Source organism: Strix uralensis, chromosome 20, assembly GCF_047716275.1.
Source record: "Strix uralensis isolate ZFMK-TIS-50842 chromosome 20, bStrUra1, whole genome shotgun sequence".
Taxonomy (NCBI): Eukaryota; Metazoa; Chordata; class Aves; order Strigiformes; family Strigidae; genus Strix; species Strix uralensis.
Window position 1 is genome coordinate 5129336 of NC_133991.1, and position 24038 is coordinate 5153373.

Below are 24038 nucleotides of genomic sequence, written 5' to 3' on the forward strand. Positions count from 1 at the left end.
TGGATTTTCTTCCCGTAAACTCTAACTAATAGCTTTCCACCTATAAAGATTAGGTGGATCTGCTGTTAAAGCTTATCCCTTCTCTTCATTAAACGAATAGCTGTATTTGGCATGCCTTTTTCTAGCTTTGACACAAAAGCTGCTTGTGATCACTGATTGTAGTACTTGTAAAGGTAGACATCTTCCCTGCTTCATATCAGTGAATGAACTACAGTTTGCTCCCCTGGGAGAACTCTGTCTCCACTTGGAGGCTCCTGCAGCATGTGGTGCTATTATGGGACCTTGGCTTAGATGGACTCTAGCAGGAGTCTGCTCTTATGGAAACTGACTTGCAGAGCTTCTGATTAAAGTATGTTTATGCTGCTTAGCCTTATAGTAAAGCAAGGCCAAGCCTCTTTTTACTGGCATCTAGGAAGAGGAGTATATAGGACTGTTACAGCCTGGGAGAGTGATCACAGCAAAGCTGTTCCCTGATTACTGAACACTCTTTCCTATTTTGACAGATGTGAAAAAGGAGTTATGTCACTAGTTAATGTCAGGAACTGCATTCGTTTCTATCAGACTGCTGAGGAGCTGAATGCTAGCACTCTGCTGAACTATTGTGCTGAGATAATTGCTAGTCACTGGGTAAGTACTGTCATAAGGAAGCAAGAGGAAAAATGTTTGCAGAGTATAGGAACTTAATCGGTAGAATTTGCTTAACTTACTGTACTGTCTAACCTCAGGAGTATCTCTTGGTATGCTAGAAGTCAAGCATTCCAGTTGGGGTGGGGATTACATGGATTCCTGATAACTTTCAGTGACTGAGGTGACCTATTAAGCTGACCCTTTTATGTTTGCAAGGAGGAACAGCATTGATAAAAAGCTGTCAAATCTGCCAGCCCTGCCCCTGGTGAGAGTGAAGGGGCTGCTTCTGAGGCAGGAGTGACTTTTCCCTTCCCATCTGTCTTGGTTATCTTCATAATGTGTGCTTTTGACATGGTGTTATTTGGTATTCTCTGCAATACTAATTCATAATTATATGTTTGAAACAAAGCACAATAAATGGCTCCTTCTCTAAAATTTTTTTTGTCTTTAGAGGTTATGTCCGTTATCTATCTTGCTGTGAATGTCTTGACTGAGGGGGAAGTTGCTTATAGCCTGAAGAGTTGTTCTGTTTGTTGGGAATACTTCACTGTAAAAAGTTTCTTGCTTTCCTGAACGTGAGCCAAACCAAAGGGACTGTATTCTGATAAGCAAGAGGGTTGCTTATCAAATCTGGACTGCTCAGAAGTTCAACTGTAGTTGGTCTCTTTCTGTACAGCTCACAAATCCCAGGCCTACTTCTACTTCTAAAAATAATCCACGGAAACCAGGCAGGAGTTTATCTTCTCTAATGGAGGCAGTGGCAAGGAGTCTTGCAACTGACTTGGAAGTTTCACTTGCTCTCATCTGTTACTTTGAGGAGAGTTTGATTAACTGAGTAATGGATTAGCCTTTAAAATAAGACCTGTCAACACCAGATGAGTGCATGAGGATTTAGGTTATTCTAAATCTAAAATGCATCCTCCAGATGCAGATGTTTCTTTGTTTGGCAATGCCAAAGCAGAGGGGACTGCTTTGATCTGTGAATATATGAAAAGATTCTTGTATCTGAAACTGCAGGTCAGCCATTTTAACTCTTTCCTGCTTATGGCTCCTAACTTCTGACACTGTGTTCTATGTGAAAATGAGATAGTGCTCATCTGACTAAACAGAAACAAACTCAAACCTAAGGTCTTCATACTGTTTAAGTTGCTGTTTACTTTTATTCAGAGTTTTTCAAAGTTCTGTGAAGTTGTCAGTCTCCAATAGTCATAGGCCTTTTTGTCACAAAACTAATCTGTGATTTAAGTCCAGATGGAGAATTACTATAGAGGCTAGATGTTAATCTGCTGTAATGTCTGGTAAAATGTTAGTTTTCCACGTCTGTAGGCAAAAGGGAAGAAAAATTTCACTAACCGGTCTTGAAGCTAAAACGTAAGATGTAAAACTTCCTGAGTGTTTTTTCTTAGTCTTAAAAGGCTCTCTTGGATCGTTCCTGCTGCTTGTGATGTAATCAAAATGGAGCTTTTAACTGAACTCGTTTTGTGAACTTCATAATTGCATTGTGCAATGCCTTGTTTGTAAGTAAAACAGTATTGCTTACCCTTTTCCTCTTTATTGGCTCTAGGATGACTTGCGTAAAGAAGACTTCAGTAGCATGAGTGCTCAGTTATTATATAAAATGTTCAAGTCAAAGACAGAATATCCTTTGCATAAGGCTATTAAAGTTGAGAGAGAAGATGTAGTCTTTTTGTATCTTATTGAAATGGATTCACAGGTATAGTGAGACTCACTTGATGTATCTTCTACAATTTGCTGTTTCAAATAACTTGTTTCTGACTACCAGTCTGAACCTTGTTACTGGTTTTGTTTTTTTTTTTGTCACTGATTCTTATTTGCATGTTTATCCTTGCCATAGCTACTTCTATGTATGTAATGGAGGTCTAGCAGTGAAGGCTTCATAAAGACATAATTCAGAAATGATTCGTAACACTTTTAAAATGTCTTGCATGCAATAGATTATATCTAATAAAATCCAAGACCTGATATTGCTATGCACATTTAAAGGTGAATGGTATAATAGTCAACTTTGCTGCTTCATGGCAGTTCAGTAAGCATCATTTCTTTGAATGAATGCTTTTTTCTCATCTATTGCATGTTTGAAGTAATGGGTATTTCTTCTGTTTGGATGAACACTAAACAGCTAGCAAATAGGTTGTCCCTCAAGAAGGGGGAAGGAAAAATTATTCAAGTATTAATTATCAAGAATTATTCAATTAGTCCTTTAAGATGCCTCAGATCCTAATTGGAAGCTGGGACTGTAGCAGTACTTAGCACCCTTAGGTGCTAATCCAATTGGGATTTGAGGTATTTTAAAGGGATAATTGAAAAATTATTCCTAGTACTATGTTGAATATGCCTATATAGGTAGCATCTTTTAAGAGTGTACTAGTTTTGCTTTCTGTGAGTTAAACAGGGCTTGCAAACAGAACTCCTTTTTTCTCATTGAACAGCCCTCTGGGTAGACTTGCATGTGGTGATGCTAGTCTTCTGATTGTTTTCCTGTGTAAGGTGCACTTACCTAGATGTGACACTAGCATTTTGCATTAGGACTGAAGGTCTAACATTATGGTAGTTGGAACGGGCTGTTAAAATATTATTTTGGGCTGGTGAGCATAGCTCTGACTAATGTCAGTTGACTGAATTTGTGTTGTAGCTCCCTGGGAAGCTCAATGAATTGGATCACAATGGTGATCTTGCTTTGGATTTAGCCCTTGCCCAAAGATTGGAGAGTATTGCAACTACATTGGTCAATTACAAGGCTGACGTAGACAGGGCAGACAAGAGAGGCTGGAGTCTGTTACATAAAGCCATCCAAAGGGGTAAGTAAATAGGATATGAAACCTTGTTAACTTGCAGTTGTTCCTAGTGTGGAATATATGTTCCAAAGTCTATTCCTGTGTCACTTTGTAGTTGACACTTCAGTTAAAAAATTGTAGTCAATGATGAACTTTGTCCTATTTCTTTCCTTTTTTTTTTTTAAACTTTAAACAAACTAACTCATATTTGGGATCTGAAAGCTAGCCTCCTGGCTAGTAAACGGAACTTACAGTACATGACATCCAGAAGCAATCTAGTGGAGTATTGTCTGCCAAAGGAAGAAATGTAGGGAGATACTGAGAGTATTCTAATTTGACAACACAGTGTCTTTCTGACAAATAGTTGAATCAAGCATGACAGCCTAGTCACAAATAAAGATGAATCCTTTTTCTAGACCTGTGTTGAATGTAGCATATGCTGCTTTGTGATTGTGGTTAACAGCAAGGGTCCTTGCTACTGGACAGCACTTTTAGGGGAGGAAAAACTGACTAGAAGAAGATAAGGAGCAGGTAGAGGTGCTTCTGTGCTAGTCTGAATATCTTCAAAGCTCCGGTGAATAGTGGCATAGTTAGAGTGGAGTCTGAGTACAACTGCATGATTATCTTGAGCTGTTCTCCACCTTAGAGTGGAAAATGCATCTTATGAGAACTGGAGCACAGTAGGACCTGGTTGCCATGGCCACAGTACTCTGAAGGCTTCGGAGCAGCAGCATCTTGGCCTCTGGCCAAAGTCTGGTAAAAATCTGTAGTGAACGCCTCGTGGTACGAGTTGCCTGCAGTGCTGTCTTTGGCAGCTCTGTTCCAGAAAGCCAAGTACAACAGGAACCTTACCTGTGACTGGACCTCACGGGTGTTGTAGTGCTACAAATTAAAAGCGTAAGTTTATTTTTAGCAGCAAGCTCTTTTGGACTCTTAGAAGTAGATTAAGTTTTGTGAGCTCAAAATACAGCTCCCATCTTCTTCTTTTAATCTCCTACATATCTAAACAGGGTAATGCTGGTGTCTGATCCTGTGAATGAAACTTCAGCAGCAGGAATAGGAGACCTTCTAGGCATAGGTCAGTGTTGTGATGGCTGCAGCCCTATAAAGCACTAGAAAGATTGCAACAGGCTGCTCTTCATACTTAATACTAGCATTTGTCCTCTAGTTCTAATGTCTGCTTTCAGTCTAAGCTAGAGCTTGGAGAATGAATGCTTGCTTTTGAGTAACCAAAGCTTCAGTGAATTAATCACTGTTAACAATCACATGTTCTGGAAATGGTGCTAAAGCAAATTGTCTGAACTTGCCACATGATTCTTGTTTCTTGTGATCACTGGAGAGTGGGGGAATGTCTGATATGGAAATCAGAAAATGAGATTTTGGTTTTTGCTGGCAGAAATACCACGGCAATCTATATTGCTTAGACAGGCAGTCTTTGTTCTCTAGTCTTGCATTCAGGACAAGCAACTTGTGAATATGTCTATTCGAAGTAGTCTTTGGTGTAAGTGGAATTAGTATTATTCTGAAATCATTCTCTCATCTTGGTGTTTCAAGTCCAAGGTTTCACATACTGAAGTGGGCCTAAACTCTGACTTCTCAGAAGCTCTCAAGAGGGCATTCTTAGTAATGCCGTGCATGGTGGGTCCTAACTGTTGAAGCCCTTACCCTATACTTTTGAGAGCAAAGGCTGTGTTATTGCTTGTTTATGTAGCAAGACTGAACAGATGAGGACTAACCTCAGCTACACACTTTTGACTGATGCCCTGCAATAGTACCTTTTGTTCAAAAACTACTTGTATGTTTAGTCTCACAGCTGGTCCAATTTTGCATTAAAGCAGCAATGGATTTATCTTGATAGAGGAGCTAGCAAACTCAGTATCACCATAGGTAAACCAGTATGTGAACTTGAGTGACTTGTAACCTCTGGGCAAAACACTTTCTCCAACGGCTTGTTATGAAGTATTATTAATCCTGACTTTGCAGCGAAGTGTACTTGAAAAGTTACCTATTTCTAAGCCATTCTGAGAACAGACGCATGTATTGGAATGATTGTATGGTATGAAGGGCAATCATGTATCCATTTTCTGGACTTGTATAAAGTATATAGGGTATATAAAGTATATATCCATAAATAACATTGTTTTGTTTCACAAAAGGAGATAAATTTGCTGCAAACTTTCTCATTAAAAATGGTGCCCGTGTGAATGCTGCTACACTGGGAGACCAGGAGACTCCTCTGCACCTGGTGGCGTCATACAGCCCCAAGAAGCATTTGCCAGATGTCATGGCAGAGATGGCACAGATAGCAGAGTCCCTCTTGCAAGCAGGAGCCAATCCAAATATGCAAGACAACAAAGGAAGGTAAATACTGGGTGAAGTCAAGTCTGCTACCAGATAATACTGTAGTGGTTAGATGCAGCCTGCTTAGAACCTGCTCAGGTCTGTCAGCAAAGCAGAGGTAATACTGGAAGCAGGAAAGGTGAATTCGTTAATCCAGTTTGAGACCTGTGAGTAGCACTCAAAGCAGAAAGCAGTGCAGGCTGAATGGTACCCTGTTAGGACCAACTAAATATAGCCTAGCTATAGAAAGCTGGGGCAAGTTGATTGTGTTAGAACACATGGCACACAAATAATTTGCCTTTATTGAATCACTGAACAGTAAAGCAAGCCAAGTAAGATGACAAATAGTATTTCTGAAAGGCCTCTCTCTGAAGCTGTCAGTGAAACTGAAATTATCTGAAGTGTAGGGCCTGTAAACTGCTTTACAGGTTAGGTTGGGCTGGCAAACTGGTACATAAAATGATATAGAAGACTTAAATCAACTAATCAATTCTGTTAGGTCAAGCTCTTGTGCTTTTCCCATGAAGGTTAGCTCTTACATTAGTGTAGAGTTGCTTACTACTAAATTAATTGGAATCATGTCCACTAAAAGGGTAGATTGCTCTTCTTTTTTCTTTTTCTTTTTTTTTTTTTCTTTTTTTCTCCAAGATGTACTTGTGCCTTTCTCCTGAAAGCAGAGACAAAAGTTAACCCCATAAATCTGTAGTGGCATCTTGGTGACCATGGACAAAATCTTAAGCATCTCACTTATTACTAATGTAACTGTATTTTGCTCTAATTACAGGACCCCATTACATGTGTCAATTGTGGTCAGGAATGAACCTGTATTCAGTCAGCTTCTCCAGTGCAAACAGTAAGTCTCACTTAAATGTAAAATACACTGAGGTTACCTTATACAGTGAAGATAGGAAAACTGGTTCAACAACTCTTCTATGCCTTTTTGCCTTATAATAAGGCTAGCAATAGGCTTGGGATGCAAAAGTGTAAAGGCTTTGCATAACTTAAGATGCCAGAAGCCAAGTATGTGTTTGCCCTACTGTAAAGAGGAAGGAAACTACATCTGTGTGTTTTTCAAAGACAACTAGGTGAAATAATGTAGCAATAACTTCATTCATAGTGGAGCTAAAAGGAGTAATAAGACTCTTAAAACATCTGAATGCTTTCTTGAGTTCAACTTGGGTTCTGCTTAAAGCTAATACAGGGTGGCTAAGGGTGATGAAGTAAAATACTTCGTTTGATTCAGTTTCTTGGTAGTTGAATTTGCAGCTCTTGTACACAATTTACTCAAAGACAAGGGGATTTACCTCTGTTACACTTAGTGGGAGCCCAGATCTACCAGGGCCATGCTTATCGTAGGAGCAATGAGCTTAAATCTAGTAGTCACTAAAAGGTGTCTTGCTTGTTTCAGAGTATTCACAAATTCTCTGTAGTAACTGGAGCTATAGTAGGCTTCTTGGCAAGCAAAAGTTGTCAGTGGGGTATTAGACAAACTAGTACAGCTGTTCAGACACTTGAAACTCAAGCTGCATTGGCAAACCACTTTTTAAGGTATAAATTGGGGAACACTAATTCTTATTTTTAGGCTAGACTTGGAGCTGAAGGATCATGAAGGAAGCACAGCTCTGTGGCTTGCAGTTCAGTATATCACTGTATCGTCTGATCAGTCTGTAAACCCTTTTGAGGATGCCCCTGTTGTAAATGGAACCTCATTTGATGAGAACAGTTTTGCAGCAAGGTTGATCCAACGAGGCAGCAATACAGATGCTCCAGACACAGTAACAGGTAAAACAGAGGTTTGTATTTCTGTGTAGGTGAAAGGCTTGTAAGTTAATTGTTCTGAGGAGCTGAATGAGGTTTTGACAGCATTTGCTGCATAATAAATAGTAGGTGGTAGTAGCTTTACTCAGAGCTGGAACACTGACAGTCCCAAGCTGAGCTTGACTTGCAGGAAGTAATAGAAAATCTGGGTTCTTTGCCAGGTCCTAATATCCTCTTTACAGTTTCAAAATGTGCAATTGCTAAATGGTAGTGCACATGACAGTGCAGTCTTGCAAGGGGACTACTAGTAGATAGGATTTTCCTTGTTGGCTTCAAATTTTAATGTTGTAAGGTAGTGGGGAAGGTGCTAGCACACTTGTTAGTATTGAAGTGTGGTTGGAACACCACTCTAACAGTGTTCCTGGTTTTTCTTTAGGAAACTGCTTGCTTCAGAGGGCAGCTGGTGCAGGAAATGAGGCAGCTTCTCTCTTCTTAGCAACTCATGGAGCAAAAGTCAACCACCAAAACAAATGGGTAAAAGCAGAAACTGTTGTCTGAAAGTTTGCTTATTTATCTGCAGAAATGTTAGAAGAGATCTCTCATTGCTAACCATAGCTTAAAGCAAGTTGGAATACCTGCTGAGCCTTTTGCCTATTTTCAGATATTTACTAGTGATCAGACAATGTTGCATTCTTGTGGCACTGTTCTTGCAGCATCACCAGTTGTTAAGAAGCTTTTAACACTTTCCTCAGTGCCTGTTGCGATAAAGTCCTTAATATAGGCTAACTCGGGTAGTTTGAAGTCCTAAGGAGCTTTGCCTACTAGACGTTAAGCTTTTCACACCAATTCTTGTGGGCATAGTAATTTAAAAGCTGCTTCTCCTCATGTCTCAAGCTGTTAACCTAGTACCTGTTTACTAAAGGGAGAAACGCCATTGCATACGGCCTGTAGGCACGGGCTGGCAAACCTGACAGCAGAACTTCTGCAACAAGGAGCCAATCCAAACATCCAGACGGCAGAAGCAGTGCTTGGTCAGAAGGATGCATCTTCTCCAACAGCAGAGAATATTTATCTGCAAACTCCCCTTCACATGGCTATTGCTTACAATCACCCAGACGTGGTGTCAGTCATCCTGGAACAAAAAGGTATTATTTTTTTTCTGGTTCAGACTGTATTGATGCTGTAGTGGATTGGTGTGCCAAGATGGCATCTAAACTGTGTTTTGACAAACTACTAATCAAGCATGTCTTCCTGTAAACATTAAGTAGAGTAATTAATAAGACTGGCTAAACATAGTCTTAAACTCAAATCATCTGCTTGTTAAGACTAGAAAGTTAATTTGCCCACGAATCTTTCTAAATTCACCACTGTAGGTAATGGACTTGAACACTTAGCCCCAGGTTGTATTCTAGCTGTAAACTGAGATCCCTTTTCTCTCCCTGTCAAAGTATTTGGTTCAAGTAAATGCTGGAATCCAATATGGATAAAGGCATCTTTCCATGGTGAGAGTCTTTGCCTTCCTCAACTCTTTCAGTAAGAGGATTTTGTACAGAATAATGGTGGTATTATAATAGAGTTGAGACTTGAGTACTGATATACTAGCAGATGACAGTCTATTAAATGCTACTAGTTCAGCTTCTTTCTAGCAGCAGGAAGGGAGTTTGACAGCGGAAGCAAGGCCTGTTTTGTCTCCTGCCATAAGTGGGATTTAGAAGAGAGTAGGTGAATTGGGAGAATATCCTCCATCCCAGGGAGCTGAGAAGGTTGGATGCTGCCACCATCTTGCAGTACAGCCTCCACTCTTCATTCTCAGAGCTTTCTATATGCCACTGTATTTGGAAATGAAGGTAGAAAGGAGGCAGGTTAAGTCTCTTAGCAAGAAAGTTGAGTGTTATTTAGTATAAGTGTTAAGATTAGACAGTAGTGGCAATACTACCTGAGTCCTAAGCAGTATCACATCTGGGAAACTGAAGGAATCTTGCTCAGATCTTTCAAACTGAATGCTAAAGGAACAGCCAACTTCAAAATGTGATGCTGCTACTTCTGCAGCTTTCAATGTCCAACTGCAGGTCAAGTACAATAATGCTCTAATTCCTTATGCTTTTTTGTAGCTAATGCTCTTCATGCTACCAACAACTTGCAAATTATTCCTGACTTCAGTCTAAAGGACTCGAGAGACCAGACTGTGCTGGGATTGGCTCTTTGGACAGGTATGTGCCTTCAGAACAAGATGTGAATTTACAAAGATACAGAAGCTATGATGTGGATAAGATTTTTATTTTTTTTTTTTTTAATTTTCTTTTTTAAGACAAAACGGCAGGTGTGTGCTCATGTCCTGACTTGTGCCGCTGGTGAGAAGCTATCAAGGAGAGCTTTAGATGAGTCTTCAGCTTCTAAAACTGAATGTTCATATCTGACTTACTGATAGATTTCTAGCCCTGCAGCTTCCCTTGTTGACTAGCAGGTAGCCTGGAGCCTCTTGCCCACAACTGTACTCACAGTTCTGTGGAACTGTTCCCCTGAGAACTCCCTGGTAACTTTCATATGAGATCACTCTACCATCTCTTCGTGGTTAACTCTGTTCTAGACACTGGTTAATAAAGTAGCTCACCTTCTCTTTGTAAAGGTCAGCATTACTGTAAGTAGCTGCTAAGGGGAATGGAACTTGAAATACTGATTCAGAAGATGCATTTCTTGTCTGAAATGTGAAGGGGAATGGTTTGGGGGAAACTAGATGTTTTTGTTTGCAGCCAAGTGACATTTCAACAGTATCAGGGCATCGTCAAAAGAAAGAGGTGGTGTGGTCACTACTGAATCAATTTAAGTGTGGTCCTACTGAGCTGGAAATAGCAGCTGTGTGGGGGATGACAACTCACTCTGGATTTAAGAGATGAGGCAGAATGCTTGGTGGTGTTGCTCTGTACAGGAGTGCTAGGTGTCATCTGTGTATGACGAACATCTTTACTGTCCAGGCTTTTCACTTTCCTTTCCGATGAAAGGAAACTAAAATGTAGCTTTCTTCCTACCATTGCCCTTATCTGCTTCTGAGATAAAGGAGGAGGAACTAAGCTAAACATCTAATACAGTAGTATTCAAAAGAATAGCTTATGAATGAAATACCAAAGTTAATATGTTCCAACAAAAGTCTGAAGTGATATGAAGAATTAAGCTAGGTATGGTTAAGGAGGACTGTACAACATTCAGGTTGGCAGAACTAGTGGGAGAGCTCTGCTGTATACCAGACCATATCTTATGTCTTCAAGCAAGACTGAAAGGACTCAGTAATCAATATTCAATGTCTGTAAATGAATATTCAAGAGTCATGAGTTGGTTTAGCTCATGTATGTACATTTTAATAGGTTCTAGCCTTGATTCAGTGCATCTCCTACTGAAATTACTGAAAATTGAAAGCTTGAAGCTTTATTTATTGATCTTCAGTGTCTCTTACAGAACTGAAGGTAAAATACTAATGAGCTTTAACTCTTCAGGCATGCACACAATAGCAGCTCAGCTGCTTGGATCTGGGGCGTCCATCAATGACACGATGTCGGACGGACAGACTCTGCTACATATGGCGATACAGAGACGAGACAGTAAGAGTGCACTCTTTTTGCTGGAACATCAGGCAGATATAAATGTCAGGTAAGATCTTAACTAGTAGGTAGTGCAGATAGCGATGACTGTCTTTATATAATGGCTTGAAGTTGATTTTAAATCATGATTTGTGCATAGTTACGCGTTTTGTGCTTTTTATATGGCACTAGTTATGGCTGAGGGATTACGTATGTGAACTTGGACCTATATATAGCTCCATTGGTCAGTATTTCCTCTTGAGGCTGCAGAGGGAATTGCCACTTAATTCTAGGTAGAAGAGAATCCACTGTAACACTCTCAAGTCCTAGAGACATGGTGTTGAACGTCTATAGTCTCATCTATTTGCTGGCTTGTCAGAGCTGCATGTGTTCTACCATCTAAACTAATTAGATGTAGCTCCAACAACAAGATTCTGATAGAACTTGCCTCCTATCTCCTAGACAAGTTGATATTAGACTTAACAAAACATTTATCTGCTTACATGACTGACAAGCTGTCTTTGAAATTTGGCGAGCTATAATGTAATGAACGTCATGGGTACAAACTGCCTCGTGCTGCTGTTCTGACTTCATTTTTTAACAGTTGGTATTTCTGACTGTTGCTTGAAGTCTTACCACAGTGCAGACAAAACTGTTTGCTTCTGTGGCAGTAGGCTTGCGCTGAAGGAACTCTGTTCAAACAGTGGCTGCACTTAAGGAAATGACAGTGTCTCTGAGCTAAGAACACTAACATGCTTTTCAAACTTCAGGTATCAATCACTTGCTACTGAAGGGAGGGGGGGAAAGAAAGGTAAACTGCGTAGCTGTGATGAAAAACTAACATGGTGCGTTGCTTGGCTGTGGAGATACAGTCTTACCACAGCAAAGATACACACGTGAGATGATGTCTATTGACAAAGCCAAGAATTTACTGTAACACAAGGCCTAAGTTTATAATGCAGTACTAACACACTTCAAACTGTACCTATTACAGAACTCAGGATGGAGAGACTGCCTTACAGCTAGCTATAAAGAACCAGCTCCCTCTCGTGGTTGATGCTATTTGTACCAGGGGAGCAGACATGTCTGTGCCAGATGAGAAAGGAAATCCTCCTTTATGGCTTGCCTTAGAAAATAACCTGGAAGATATTGCATCAACTCTGGTAAGACTTTCAGTTGATGTAATTTAGTCTCACTTTTGTGCATCTTGCTAGCAACAAAGGGCTCATCAGCAAAAACAAACTCGGTGCATGGAAAGACCAGAGTAGTCCTATACCACTATCTAACTTGTAGAGGTTTTTCTTCATCAGAAATTCCTTTTTCTTGGGAAATCTTTTATAACACTGTACTCTGCATAGCCAAATATCTTGCAGCCATGGTAATAAAAATATAGAATTTGCTATCTGGATTCCTGATCCTGGAAAGAGTAAGGATCTACTGAAAAACATCAGTCTGTAGCATACCAGACTTGTGTAATAAAACTAAACACTCATACATATGCTTTAGAGTATGTGCTGGTTTTTATTACAGCTCAAAGTTCCATCAAAAAGGCCTTTAAAGGTGTATATTTACTTCTAAGACTCTTTACTCCCAGGCATAGGTGATCCAGCAGGAGAATTCTCTTAGGAGATGCAAGTAGACTTCCTTACGTCTCCTTCATAAGGAATTTATGTGAAAGCTTTGTCTCTGATAACCACAGTTATTGTCTGCTAGAGACAACTATTTAACAGCCGTGCTGATGACCTGAGAAATAAATCTTGTAACTATACTTGACCATTTGTGCTAGTATTGGGTAAGAATCTTTATGGAGTCGACACTGAAACTACTCATGTATAAGCCTTGTAAATAGTTTGTAAAGTGGAGTGGAACAAGTCTTATTTAAGTGCCACATAGCTTGAGTAAGTAGTTCTGTAGTAGAAAATGCAAATATTAGAAATACACTTCCTGGAAAAAACTATCTGTTTAGCTGAATGTATAGGAAAGCAAGTAAATGGGCCAGACCTTCAAAGGCAATGTCTGCTGAGGCTTCTTGGCTCACTGTCGGTGCTTGTCACTGCTGAAAGTGAAGTAAGTCTTAGCCAAACTGGGTTAAGACCTGTCTATTCAGTGTATTTGGGTGAATATCTGATTGATAGTAAACACTACCTAATGAAGTATTACATAGCAGACCAGTAAAATATTGGTCAGGAAGACATAAAGTAGCTTCCTGAAATTCAGTGACTGTAACAAGAATAGATAAAGCATCTCAAATTCTACCTCTAAGGGATAATGTTTCTGAAGCGTTAGTCAAGGACTATATAAAGTAGTAGAAGCCTGCTGGAGACATAAAAAAACCTTCACTGCCTCATTGTGCTTCTCCTTCCAGGTTAGGCATGGCTGTGATTCAACCTGTTGGGGGTCAGGACCAAGTGGCTGCTTACAAACTCTTCTTCATAGAGCTATTGATGAAAACAGTGAACAAATAGCATGCTTTCTTATTCGCAGGTCAGACCCCCTTCTAAAATAAAAACCTTCTAATGTGCATGTACATATTTTCCTGGCATAAATTAACTGAACGTTATTTTGAGCCAGTAACAGGTATGTGCTTCATTAGACTTGGTGGGTGGATGGCAGTTACGGAAATCTGACTAATCTTAAAGACATATTCTGTTATCAATATTAGCATCATGTTTTTGATGACAAGAGTCTAGCTAAAACCAGGAACTTGATCTTTTGTAGAATGTATCAGCAGCTGCTAGATCATATCTTGTAAACTTTTTTGACCCTTGTTCGGAACAGTTTAAATCTGGATTAAACGTAATAAATTGACTGTATTGTGTTTGTTTTAGTGGTTGTGATGTGAATAGTCCTAGAAAGCCAGGCCCAAATGGAGAAGGAGAAGAGGAAGCTCATGATGGACAGACACCCCTACACTTGGCAGCCTGCTGGGGACTAGAAGAGGTGATCCAGTGCCTTTTGGAGTTTGGTGCCAATGTTAATGCTCAGGTATGTAGAGAAATTATGCATGGTTTCTTTGGAGTTGATTCTTTACTGTAGTGAAAACAAGCTTTCCTCTCAGCTGTGTATTTTGCTTCATAGGAAAAAAATGTCCTTCTATTACGGCTGAGGCAATGTGATGACTGGGTGCAGTTCTTCTTTCTTTCCTGTCCCTTGTTACCAGATCTAGTGCTTATCTGCCCATATGATGGGTTAATTCTGGAAGCTATACTAAAGGAAAACCATGATACGGAAAACTTCTTGCGGTGTTAGTTTTCTGATGTAATGATTGGAATTCAACTCTTTTGTCCCTAGTGTGAATTAAAGGCAGGAGTAGGACTGTATCCTGCTGCAGTTAATCGTTAGACTAGCTATAGTGTAAAACTCCAGAATACTCTACTTTGTTAGTGTGTTTGGGAAGTGTCTTCTGTTAGAGTAAACTGAGGTGATGTAAGTACAAATTACATTTCATTTTTGATTACACAGTAATCCTTAAACAGAAGCTTGACAGATAACAACAAAAGAAATTAATACATAACATTTCTGGGTCCTGATGCTATTGGAAAATGACATCAAGATGAATGACAGAACACATAGTCACAAAGCAGCCATGGCTGTAAACTGCTACTTGATACAGACAGGTGATTAAACACCTTATTTGAATTTGCTAGGCTTAAGTTTGAATGCTCATCTCTGCCCTCAAAATGTCTGACTACATGGGAACTGTTACTCTGAGCTACTTAAATGGCTGTATAGTACAGGATTGAGGCCAACTATTTGGAGAAACAAGTACCAATTTGCTTTACACTGTGGATTGGAGCTCCCACTGCAACTGTTTAGTGTCCCAGCCAAAGGCAGCTGGGTGTGTCACAGAATTAAACTAATCAGTTTCTTCAACTCTTCAGAATTAGGGAAGGATTTGTGTATTACTGAATCTTTATATACAAATTTCCTGGTTTCCTTCTAGGATGCAGAAGGAAGAACTCCAATCCATGTTGCCATTAGCAACCAACATAATGTTATCATTCAGCTTATGATTTCACATCCAGATATTAAGCTAAATGTACGTGACAGGCAAGGAATGACTCCCTTTGCATGTGCTATGACATATAAAAATAACAAAGCAGCTGAAGCAATTTTGAAGAGGGAACCAGGAGCTGCTGAACAGGTAAGCTGGGGAGTATTCAAAGCATGCTGGTCTTACTGCACTAGTTTGTGGTAACAGGTGTTCCACAATCAAATTCTGCTTTAGCCTTTTGTGGCTTTACATGCAGTAACATTTGCCAGATGCCAGTTTTCTGTAGCAGGATTTATTGGGAAACTGTAGGTGTGTACATGCTATGTGTGAGTAACATCACCAAGGGTTAGTGTCTCATCAAACCTTATCTCATCTTGTCAGTACTAAATTGAGGAACGGGCATATGTGTATATAAGGAGAAAGTTCTAACTGTACCCTTGTCTTGGGCTGGACTAGTACAAAAATAATCTATTACCTAGCTCTCCTAAAGCTATCCAGAACAGAAACCCTGACCTAAAATAACTGCATAATAGATGTTCTGCTGCATTGCTGAACTATAAAACCTACAACTGTATCTTCAGGCTTCTGATGTGACACTTCAGGCAGGTGTTCAGGAGTTTCTTCCTACCCTGTGTAAGTTTAATTACTAGTGAAGTATTTGAGTGCTTAGTGAGCTCTTGTAATATGTCTAAAACGTGGTTACAAATACAGCCAGTTCTAAATGTGCTTTAACATCAGATTCAAGGCAAAGATGAACAGCAACATGCACTTTGTATTAAGCCATAAAATGAATACAGTTTGCATTAGCATGGCAGGACTGTGTGTTGCATCCTTCTCCAGTGTTAACTGCCAGATTGACTCAAGTTTGTTTCATTTAACTGAGTTTATCATTAACTACTGCTTCAGCTGTTAACCTTTTGTCTGTCGTAATACTCTCAAGTGAGTGGTCAAGAAATGACAAGGTTATAAAGTAGAAATAAAGTAGTGTGAAGCAGACTAGAGTGAGCAGTTGCAGCTGATTATTTCTCAGTTCATTTACTTGATAGTCACATCTATCAAGTCTCTAATGTCAAGCGGTGAAAGGAACAACACTCCACAGTTCACCTCAAGAGTAGAGGGAGCAAGTATCTCTCAGTGAAAATGTCCTACTACATAACAACTTGCTGTTCTACAGATATAATGGATTTCATTTCATGTGCCTTTTCTGCCACAGGTTGATAATAAGGGTCGGAATTTCCTACATGTAGCTGTTCAGAACTCGGACATTGAGAGTGTGCTGTTCCTGATAAGCGTACAGGCTAATGTAAACTCCCGGGTCCAGGATGCCTCCAAACTAACACCACTCCACCTGGCTGTACAAGCTGGCTCAGAGATCATTGTGCGTAATCTGGTATGTACCAGAGAGTCATTTTTCCTCTACTTAAAAATGCACGTTCTGCCTTAATGCACATTGCCTGTAGGCTGGAGAAGTCTGCTGAAGGTGACACCGCTTTTTCTGACACAGAACTCAGACTTGCGTAGAGTTCCCTTTAGCTTTTACTGTTAGCTGAGCTGCGTCAGTAGCCTTCACATGAGCATGTTTGATTTGCAGCAATCACTGGGTAGTGTGGCTTACTTTAAAGGAAGTATCTTACCTCGCACTTTCTGCAGGTTTGAACAGGAACACAAGTTGCAGCAGCTCAGTAACGATAGCATTTTGTATATGCTGGAGGCCTAGAAGTATCTCTGTACAGTGGAGTCTTGTGTGCTTCATTCACCAAAATAAACTGTTGGCTGATAGCCCCGAAATATCTTTGAACATATTCTTTCTTGCATCTTGACAGCTGCTTGCAGGTGCCCAGGTGAATGAACTGACTAAGCATCGTCAGACTGCTCTTCACTTAGCAGCCCAGCAAGATTTGCCCACCATTTGTTCAGTCCTTCTGGAGAATGGAGTAGACTTTGCAGCTGTAGATGAAAATGGAAATAATGGTAAACTACTAAAGTTATACAAGTAGATGGAAACACTTCTTTAGGTGTGTTCAAGATACCTGCTAGTGGTAGAGAGAGCCCACTGAATGGGCTCGCTCTTCAAAGGTGAAAAAGAAAGTCCAAGAAATCAAAGCTGGTGGAAGGAGTTTTGGGGAGGGAAGGTGCGGGAAGCGGGAGTGCTCAGTTTTAGCAGGCTGTAACTATTGCTGACATTAAGGACTTCATGTTCTTGAAGCTTCTCTTTCACTTTTCAGCTCTTCATCTGGCAGTGATGCATGGCCGTCTAAACAACATCCGTGTCCTCCTCACAGAGTGCAATGTAGATGCAGAAGCCTTTAATATTAGGTAATTAGTATAGTCTTAGCAGATTAAAAGCATCACAATGTATTTTTAAGTATGTGCTGGTATGACTAGATAAAAAAACCTAAAAATTTGGTTTGGATTATAGTATTTCTACACTAATTTTACAGTGAAGTGTGCAGAGCATGCAGTGTCTAAACTGTGTGGAATTTATGTATACCGAGAAAAGGAAGTTAAAGGAGGCAGCTGTGTGTGATAAATGATTCTACACCTAAGTAGCTCCGTACAAGTCTGAACCAAACTTGAAAACAAGGAGAGTTAGATGTGAGTAGCAAGCAGACTTTGATTAGGATAACAAACTCTTTTCCCCAGAGGCCAGTCACCAATGCATATTTTGGGACAATATGGGAAAGATAATGCAGCAGCCATCTGTGACCTCTTCTTGGAGTGTATGCCAGAATACCCTCTAGACAAACCTGATGCTGAAGGAAACACAGGTAGGTGAGATTCAACAGCTATTACACTTGAAAGTTACTCAAGTTGTATTAATGGTATTCACTTTTAAAGCTTTAGTTGGCAGTAGTATGTTAAATACAGTAAGATGCAAACATTACACAGAAACTTAAAGGAACTAAAGGTCCTACTCTGGACTGTGTGTAATGCAAGACCTACCACTCTGTTAGCAGGGAAGTATCTGGCTTTTATTTTTCAGTGCTCCTGTTGGCTTACATGAAGGGGAATGCTAACTTGTGTCGTGCAATAGTGAGAGCTGGGGCTCGTCTTGGTGTTAACAATAATCAAGGAGTCAATATCTTCAACTATCAAGTTGCTACAAAACAGCTTCTCTTTAGACTGCTGGGTAAGTACCACTTGCTACAGTTGGAAGGTGTTTTTAGCTTATGCTTCCGAGATACTTTGGTGGAGGAAAGAACTCTGGACATCTGACTTAGATTACAGAAATTCCAGAGGGTCTGAACTTCTGAATATTCTACTACTTTAAATGGGGGGTAGAAATACAAATTTTTCTCATGACCAACTGAAAAGTTGACTAATCCAGACCTGACAAATAGTACTTTTTCTGGAAGGATAGACATGGAGGCTCCTGGCTGGAGTTGAAGTCTAATGTAGCCTGCAATGTAGATACTGCTTTTTAACTTGTGCTGTATAGTCACCATGGATAATGTGGTGTTGGTGAAAGCAACTGTACATTGTCTACAAACAAGGCTGCAGCTACTGCAGGAATAGTTAATTACACTGGATGCAACCTAAAACTGGAAAAAGCCTCCTTAATGTTACAGTGTATTCAAGAAGTGTCTGAGCGCATTTTGCCTTTACATTTTTGCCTCTAACAGATATGCTGACAAAAGAACCTCCCTGGTGTGATGGCTCCAACTGCTATGAATGCACTGCCAAATTTGGAGTCACGACAAGAAAGCATCACTGGTAATATGACACATCTTGCTGTGCTTACAAGGAAACAGATTCCTCTTCCAAATGTAGCTAGGCTTGATCCTTCTGGTGGTTTAGGAAACCTCCATGTTAATGTAGGTGTGTAACCAGTAATCTAGCTGAAACATGCCACCCTGCCCCAGATCAGTAACTTGTGGTCTGCCTAAAATCTATCTTAAGCAGTTTGTGCACTTAATACTCTGATTTGTTGGAACTGAGAAATCATGTCAAAGTTCCAGCAGTGAAATGGAGGATTTGGATGCCTGCTTTCAGTGGTGGGGCTGACTTGCTCTGAAACAGGTGATGTTTGGGGCAGTCGCTGCCAGCTTAGGTTGGGGTGCTGTTTGTAATGTGGAAATGACATGAGTTGCGTTTCCTTAACTAGTCTGAACTTCTACAAAATATGCTGGGTTAAATGGATGTTAAGCTAAGATTATTTTTTTTTTCCTCTTAGCCCAGTGTTCCAGAGAAACTACACATGCATCAGTTGAAGTAGTACAAGGTGACTGACTAGTATAGAAGCAGCATGTGTTTTTGGCATTAGTATTCAATTATTACATGAGAGATATCAGAAGGTACAAGAAAAATGTAGCATTTCAATTGCCAATGTACCTCTTAGTGATACTATCATTGACAAAGAATATCAAGCAGTAAAACCCTGGTGTTCACTGTGTTCACTTTTCTCCCACCTCTCTTCTACCAACAGCCGACACTGTGGACGCCTGCTCTGCCATAAGTGCTCAACAAAGGAGATTCCTATCATAAAATTTGATCTGAACAAGCCAGTTCGAGTTTGCAACATCTGCTTTGATGTCCTGACTCTGGGAGGAGTCTCCTAGTATGCTGTGGAAGTAAAGGGATTCCCAGTCAGTGCTCCTGACAGCAGCTCTGCTTACAAGCCCTCTGGATAGGGAAGAGGAGGCCTATACATGTCTTCTGCAATAGACTGAACTAATTAAGGACCCTGTTATGATATATTCCGGTATAAATGACTTTGTATGACTGTAAATGTATCGGGCTGTGATAGACTTCACTAGGAATTCGAGTGGATCGTTGAAACCAAGTGACAAAAGAATTTAGACCCTCTTCTAGTTGCAGTGGGGTATGGAAGCTAAAATTGTTAGGCCGATGTTTGAATCGACATAAAACAGGTCTGTCCTTGACATGGTGCTTTGCACTGAGCAACTCTATTAAGTCCTGTGGCTTTCAGGCTGCTTAGTAGAGATGGCATTAAGTTTCAGGGTAACCAGGTATCTTTCTTTGCTTTGTCTTAAAGATAAATGTTCCCTTTCTCTAGAGAAGACTTCTTGTGAAGCTAGACTGAGCTGTTGCAACCACTGTTCATTTCAAGAAACTCTTCAAAAATGGGGGTAGTTGTAAGCATAGCTCAAGAATTGTGGCCTTACAACAGAAAGCTTTACAACATCTGATGCAAAGCAGTCAGAATTGCAGATCCACATCTTGATACCTCCTCAGTAAATGTCTCATTAGCTTTAGCATGTTCAAGAGAGGTGCAGGATTGTTTTAGCTGGTAAATACTCTTGCTTGTACCTGCTAGAGCTGTCAGTCTACTTTGTTGCACTTTCATATTTACATTGCTAGTCCTTCCCATTCATGAAACTGGTATAAATGAACATAAGTGTGCTGAAAGGCCTAAGCATATGCTAAATGGAGAAACACTAAAACTGGTTAAGTAGTCTAACTCACAATACAGCAATAAATGCTGAAGTGCATTTATGAATCCCGTGAGGGAGAGTAGCACTTTCCTTTGGTTTAAAGACCCTGGTTAACTGCTGCAGGAGAGTCTGTAATCCTACCCACGTAGAATGTGCTGCCCCTCTAGACATGAAACTTGGTCCATTTTCACCTGGATTGCTGGTGAGTGGGAGTGTATTTGGAGGCTTCCTATTAACATTAAGCCTCTGGCCCTGAAGGAAGGATTCTGAATTGGCAGTGCGGTGCCAGGCACTTGGATTAAGCTGCAGTGTTTTAATCCAAGCTGGTCGTGCTCTCTTAAACATGCTGAATCTGTAAAAATCCAACACGACGATGTCTAGGTAAACAGGAAAGTACTTTACTGATAGACAGGGTTATGATTTGGTGGGCAAAGGCTTCAGTCAGAAAAAATGTGTACTTAAGCAAAACTACATGCCATGTTAAGGCTGTTTTCATCCGAAGAAATGAACCTAGTTTAGACTCAACTCAGCATTCCTCATCTCCATGAACTGTTGTGCATTTACCTAATGACTGTTATCTCCAGTGTACAATATGGACGAGTTGGTGACACGCTTGGAGTAGTGGCTTGTCAGTCTTAAAGGGTAAGATGAGATGATAAACTGGACTGCTGCTTTTATGGGAGACTTGCTTGAGGTTTTTCTCAGACTTGTACAAGAAAAGGATGGGAAGGGGTGTAATTGCTGATATTTGCACGATGAATTTCACATCAAGTCTCACTTGATCTGCACTTTGATCTTCCAATAAGTATATAACTGGAATCTCACCCTTGTAACACTAGAGAAGAATGATGAATGATAATACAAATTTGCTTCAATGTTTAATGTCTGCTGCTGTCATGTTCCAACAGAATGCCCTGGGTAGCACAACTGGTCTCCGTAACAGTTACCAATACAAATGGTGCATCTCTGGCATAGTATTCCAGGTGAATGAGATGGAAAATACTGGTGTCCGAAGCATTTAACTTCAAGTTACAGTTTGGGGGGTTTTGAGTGATGGAAAACATTGTACTTCTAGTCCATTGCTTTCGGATGTTTCAGAGTATCACTGGCTGCAAGTCTCTAGCAGTGAAAGATAACAATGGAGAGACAGTGCATTTGGTGAAAGAAGTCTTGACTGTAGCATATCCCATAATAATATGTTGACTGACTTCTTGGTTTGGAGCTGCAGAGCCGTGGAATGGTAAGTGTGTGCTCCGAATATTGAAAGATAGTGGTAGAGGAGTGTCCTTCCAAGGCCATAGCCTATGGGCTTCAACTTAATTGGAAAACTGCACGTGTAATTGCTAAAGCATTTAAACTTCACTTTTTTCAGTGACTTCTCTGATGGAAGGGGCAAGGGAACAGGAGCTCAGTTCTAACAGAATAAGCAACCTTTTAAATGATGAAAAATGTAGATCTTGTGAAAATTCAGCTTAACTGAATGGCAAGTTTGAGGCTGGCTAGTTGCTGTTTTTAAAAGTAGAAAGCTGCCTGAAACTCTGGGAAAGATCTGGGAAACCATTGTAATGCTCCTCATTTGCTGTTTACAGCCAATACTGTACTAGCTTTCTTACTGAAGTCTGAAAGGAAAATTAAGGTTATTGATAAACTAATGTACAGCCTGAAGTGTTCATTAAATTTAAAGCAACTACATTCAGCAAATTTGATCATTTTAAAGTGCCTTTGAGATTTCCTTCCAGCCAACTCTAAATAGCTTTCTGCCAGAATTCAAGGGCAAAAGCTCACAACTTGAACCAAAACCCACGTTAGTTCTCTTCTAGCTCAACTGAAGAGGTTGACCCCACCAGACAGCTGGTGGGGCTCAATCTTTTGTGCACTCTGCCTAGTATTGGTCTGAACTCTCAGACCCCTGAGATTTTTTGGGGAGTTTTGCTGGCAATGCTCCACTGCAGGGTACAAATGTGAATGGAGGCACTTGGTAATGTAGTAGTGGTCAACACATTTCTAACTCCATAAACAACTGCTCTTCCTTTTTGTAGCATACTACAGTTGTGACCAAAAACCCCACCCCTCTTACCCCTGCTGTCTTTAAGTGGTATCTATTAACTTGAGAATCAAGTCTGCCAAGCATTGAACAAAAGGGTAAATGGAAAACAAACTTCTGTCCCTGTCAAACCAGGCTTCAGGCACTTCAACAGGGCTGCATGGGAAGTCTGTGGTGGTTCATAGTGTAGCTTTTTGTTCTGAGACTAGATTCCTTTTGATTGCAGTCATGCAGCACTTACACAAGCACAAAATGTGGTCTGGCTTAAGTTCTAATCTGTGTATCTGAAAAAGGTGTAGTCACTGTTTCACACCACTAAGTGGAGTGAGGATGTTAGTGTTGAAGGTACTAACAGCATAGCAAGTTGCTGGCTGAAAGCTGACAGATGCCTTAATGACTTCCCGTGCTGGCTTGTACAACTTCTCACCTAGTGCTTATGAATTAACATGTAACAATACGGGAGGCCAAGGCTGGACTCTTTGTAGATCAAATGTTAATAGGCAAGTCCTCTTCTTCTGTAACCAGTAGAGTTGGGTACTGCAGCAAACTCATCTCTAGAAAAATCAAAGCTTGTATGAGTGACAATAACTCTGAACCTTCTAATACCCTCTGAAATAGAAAAGGAAGTCTTAGAACAATGGCATTTTTCTGCAACGTTTGTCTGGAGTCATTGTAAAAATGTATTTTTCCAATATGCATTACTTTGTTGTGTAATTATTCTACTTGTAATAAAATGCATAACTAGATAATGCATTGTGAGGTGGAAACCTTGTTAAGAAAGTATCTTCTGTAGACGGCTGCCCCGCTGCAAGCTCCTTTACAAGCCACGAGGAACACTAGGGATGTAACATTCAACTGGGCCTGACAACTTTATTTGTTCTGAAATTATTCCAGGTATTCATTTTAATGTTGTGGAACTGCTACAACTGTTCTTTTGGCTGACAAGGTCTGGTGTTCTAGTTTGTACCATGTAGTCATCTCGAATGCCTTATACTAGACTTATCTGTAATCATTCTTATGGAACAATCTGAACTTCCTACAGGCCAGAGCTGGTTCACGGAGTAAACTGGTTCTCAGCTCAGATGCATTAGTCTTTTATTAATAAAACTTACTAAAGTATGGGTGAATGATGAGCTTCATTAGAGCACTCTCTATGTTTACTTGATCCTTGTGTAACTATTTTCTTCCTACCCTTTTCTACCATGGGAGAATCTAGCTGAGCTTTTGAGTAGAAACAAGGTAATCTTGGAGCACTTCAGGTCAGGAAGGGAGTCTCCTTGTTTAATAGATGACTTATTCCTAAGGCAAGACAAACTTCCCCCACCTAGCGTTTCCAAACACTAAACTGAGGAATAAGCTGTGAAATGGTTTCAACCAACTTTTAACTTAAAGTAACGCTGTCCCATCTTGCCCTCCTGCAGCAGCTTGATTTCCGTTTAGCTCTTAAGATCAAAACCATCCCCTCTGCATTTCAGTACTGCTCCCGTAGTGCTTGAGCATTACAGTAAGATG

General features: G+C 40.2%; 1 protein-coding gene across 2 annotated transcripts in view; it reads left to right on the plus strand.

Moving 5' to 3' along the window:
• Nucleotides 1–23653, plus strand: part of ANKFY1 (ankyrin repeat and FYVE domain containing 1) — a 34223-nt gene extending 10570 nt beyond the window's left edge. Inside the window, exons 5-25 of one of the 2 annotated variants that reach the window (XM_074890560.1) lie at nucleotides 504–627; nucleotides 2192–2341; nucleotides 3281–3446; nucleotides 5579–5783; nucleotides 6547–6615; nucleotides 7345–7544; nucleotides 7957–8054; nucleotides 8443–8665; nucleotides 9632–9730; nucleotides 11009–11162; nucleotides 12087–12255; nucleotides 13458–13576; nucleotides 13921–14077; nucleotides 15036–15236; nucleotides 16300–16476; nucleotides 16910–17057; nucleotides 17312–17402; nucleotides 17730–17854; nucleotides 18070–18216; nucleotides 18710–18800; nucleotides 19513–23653. In XM_074890560.1, the coding sequence (XP_074746661.1) occupies nucleotides 504–627; nucleotides 2192–2341; nucleotides 3281–3446; nucleotides 5579–5783; nucleotides 6547–6615; nucleotides 7345–7544; nucleotides 7957–8054; nucleotides 8443–8665; nucleotides 9632–9730; nucleotides 11009–11162; nucleotides 12087–12255; nucleotides 13458–13576; nucleotides 13921–14077; nucleotides 15036–15236; nucleotides 16300–16476; nucleotides 16910–17057; nucleotides 17312–17402; nucleotides 17730–17854; nucleotides 18070–18216; nucleotides 18710–18800; nucleotides 19513–19645 (3046 nt within the window). In that variant the 3' untranslated portion in view covers nucleotides 19646–23653. The remainder of the gene's footprint in view (nucleotides 1–503; nucleotides 628–2191; nucleotides 2342–3280; nucleotides 3447–5578; nucleotides 5784–6546; nucleotides 6616–7344; nucleotides 7545–7956; nucleotides 8055–8442; nucleotides 8666–9631; nucleotides 9731–11008; nucleotides 11163–12086; nucleotides 12256–13457; nucleotides 13577–13920; nucleotides 14078–15035; nucleotides 15237–16299; nucleotides 16477–16909; nucleotides 17058–17311; nucleotides 17403–17729; nucleotides 17855–18069; nucleotides 18217–18709; nucleotides 18801–19512) is intronic. The other variant, XM_074890562.1, reaches the window with a different exon arrangement.
• Nucleotides 23654–24038: the final 385 nt, after the last annotated feature.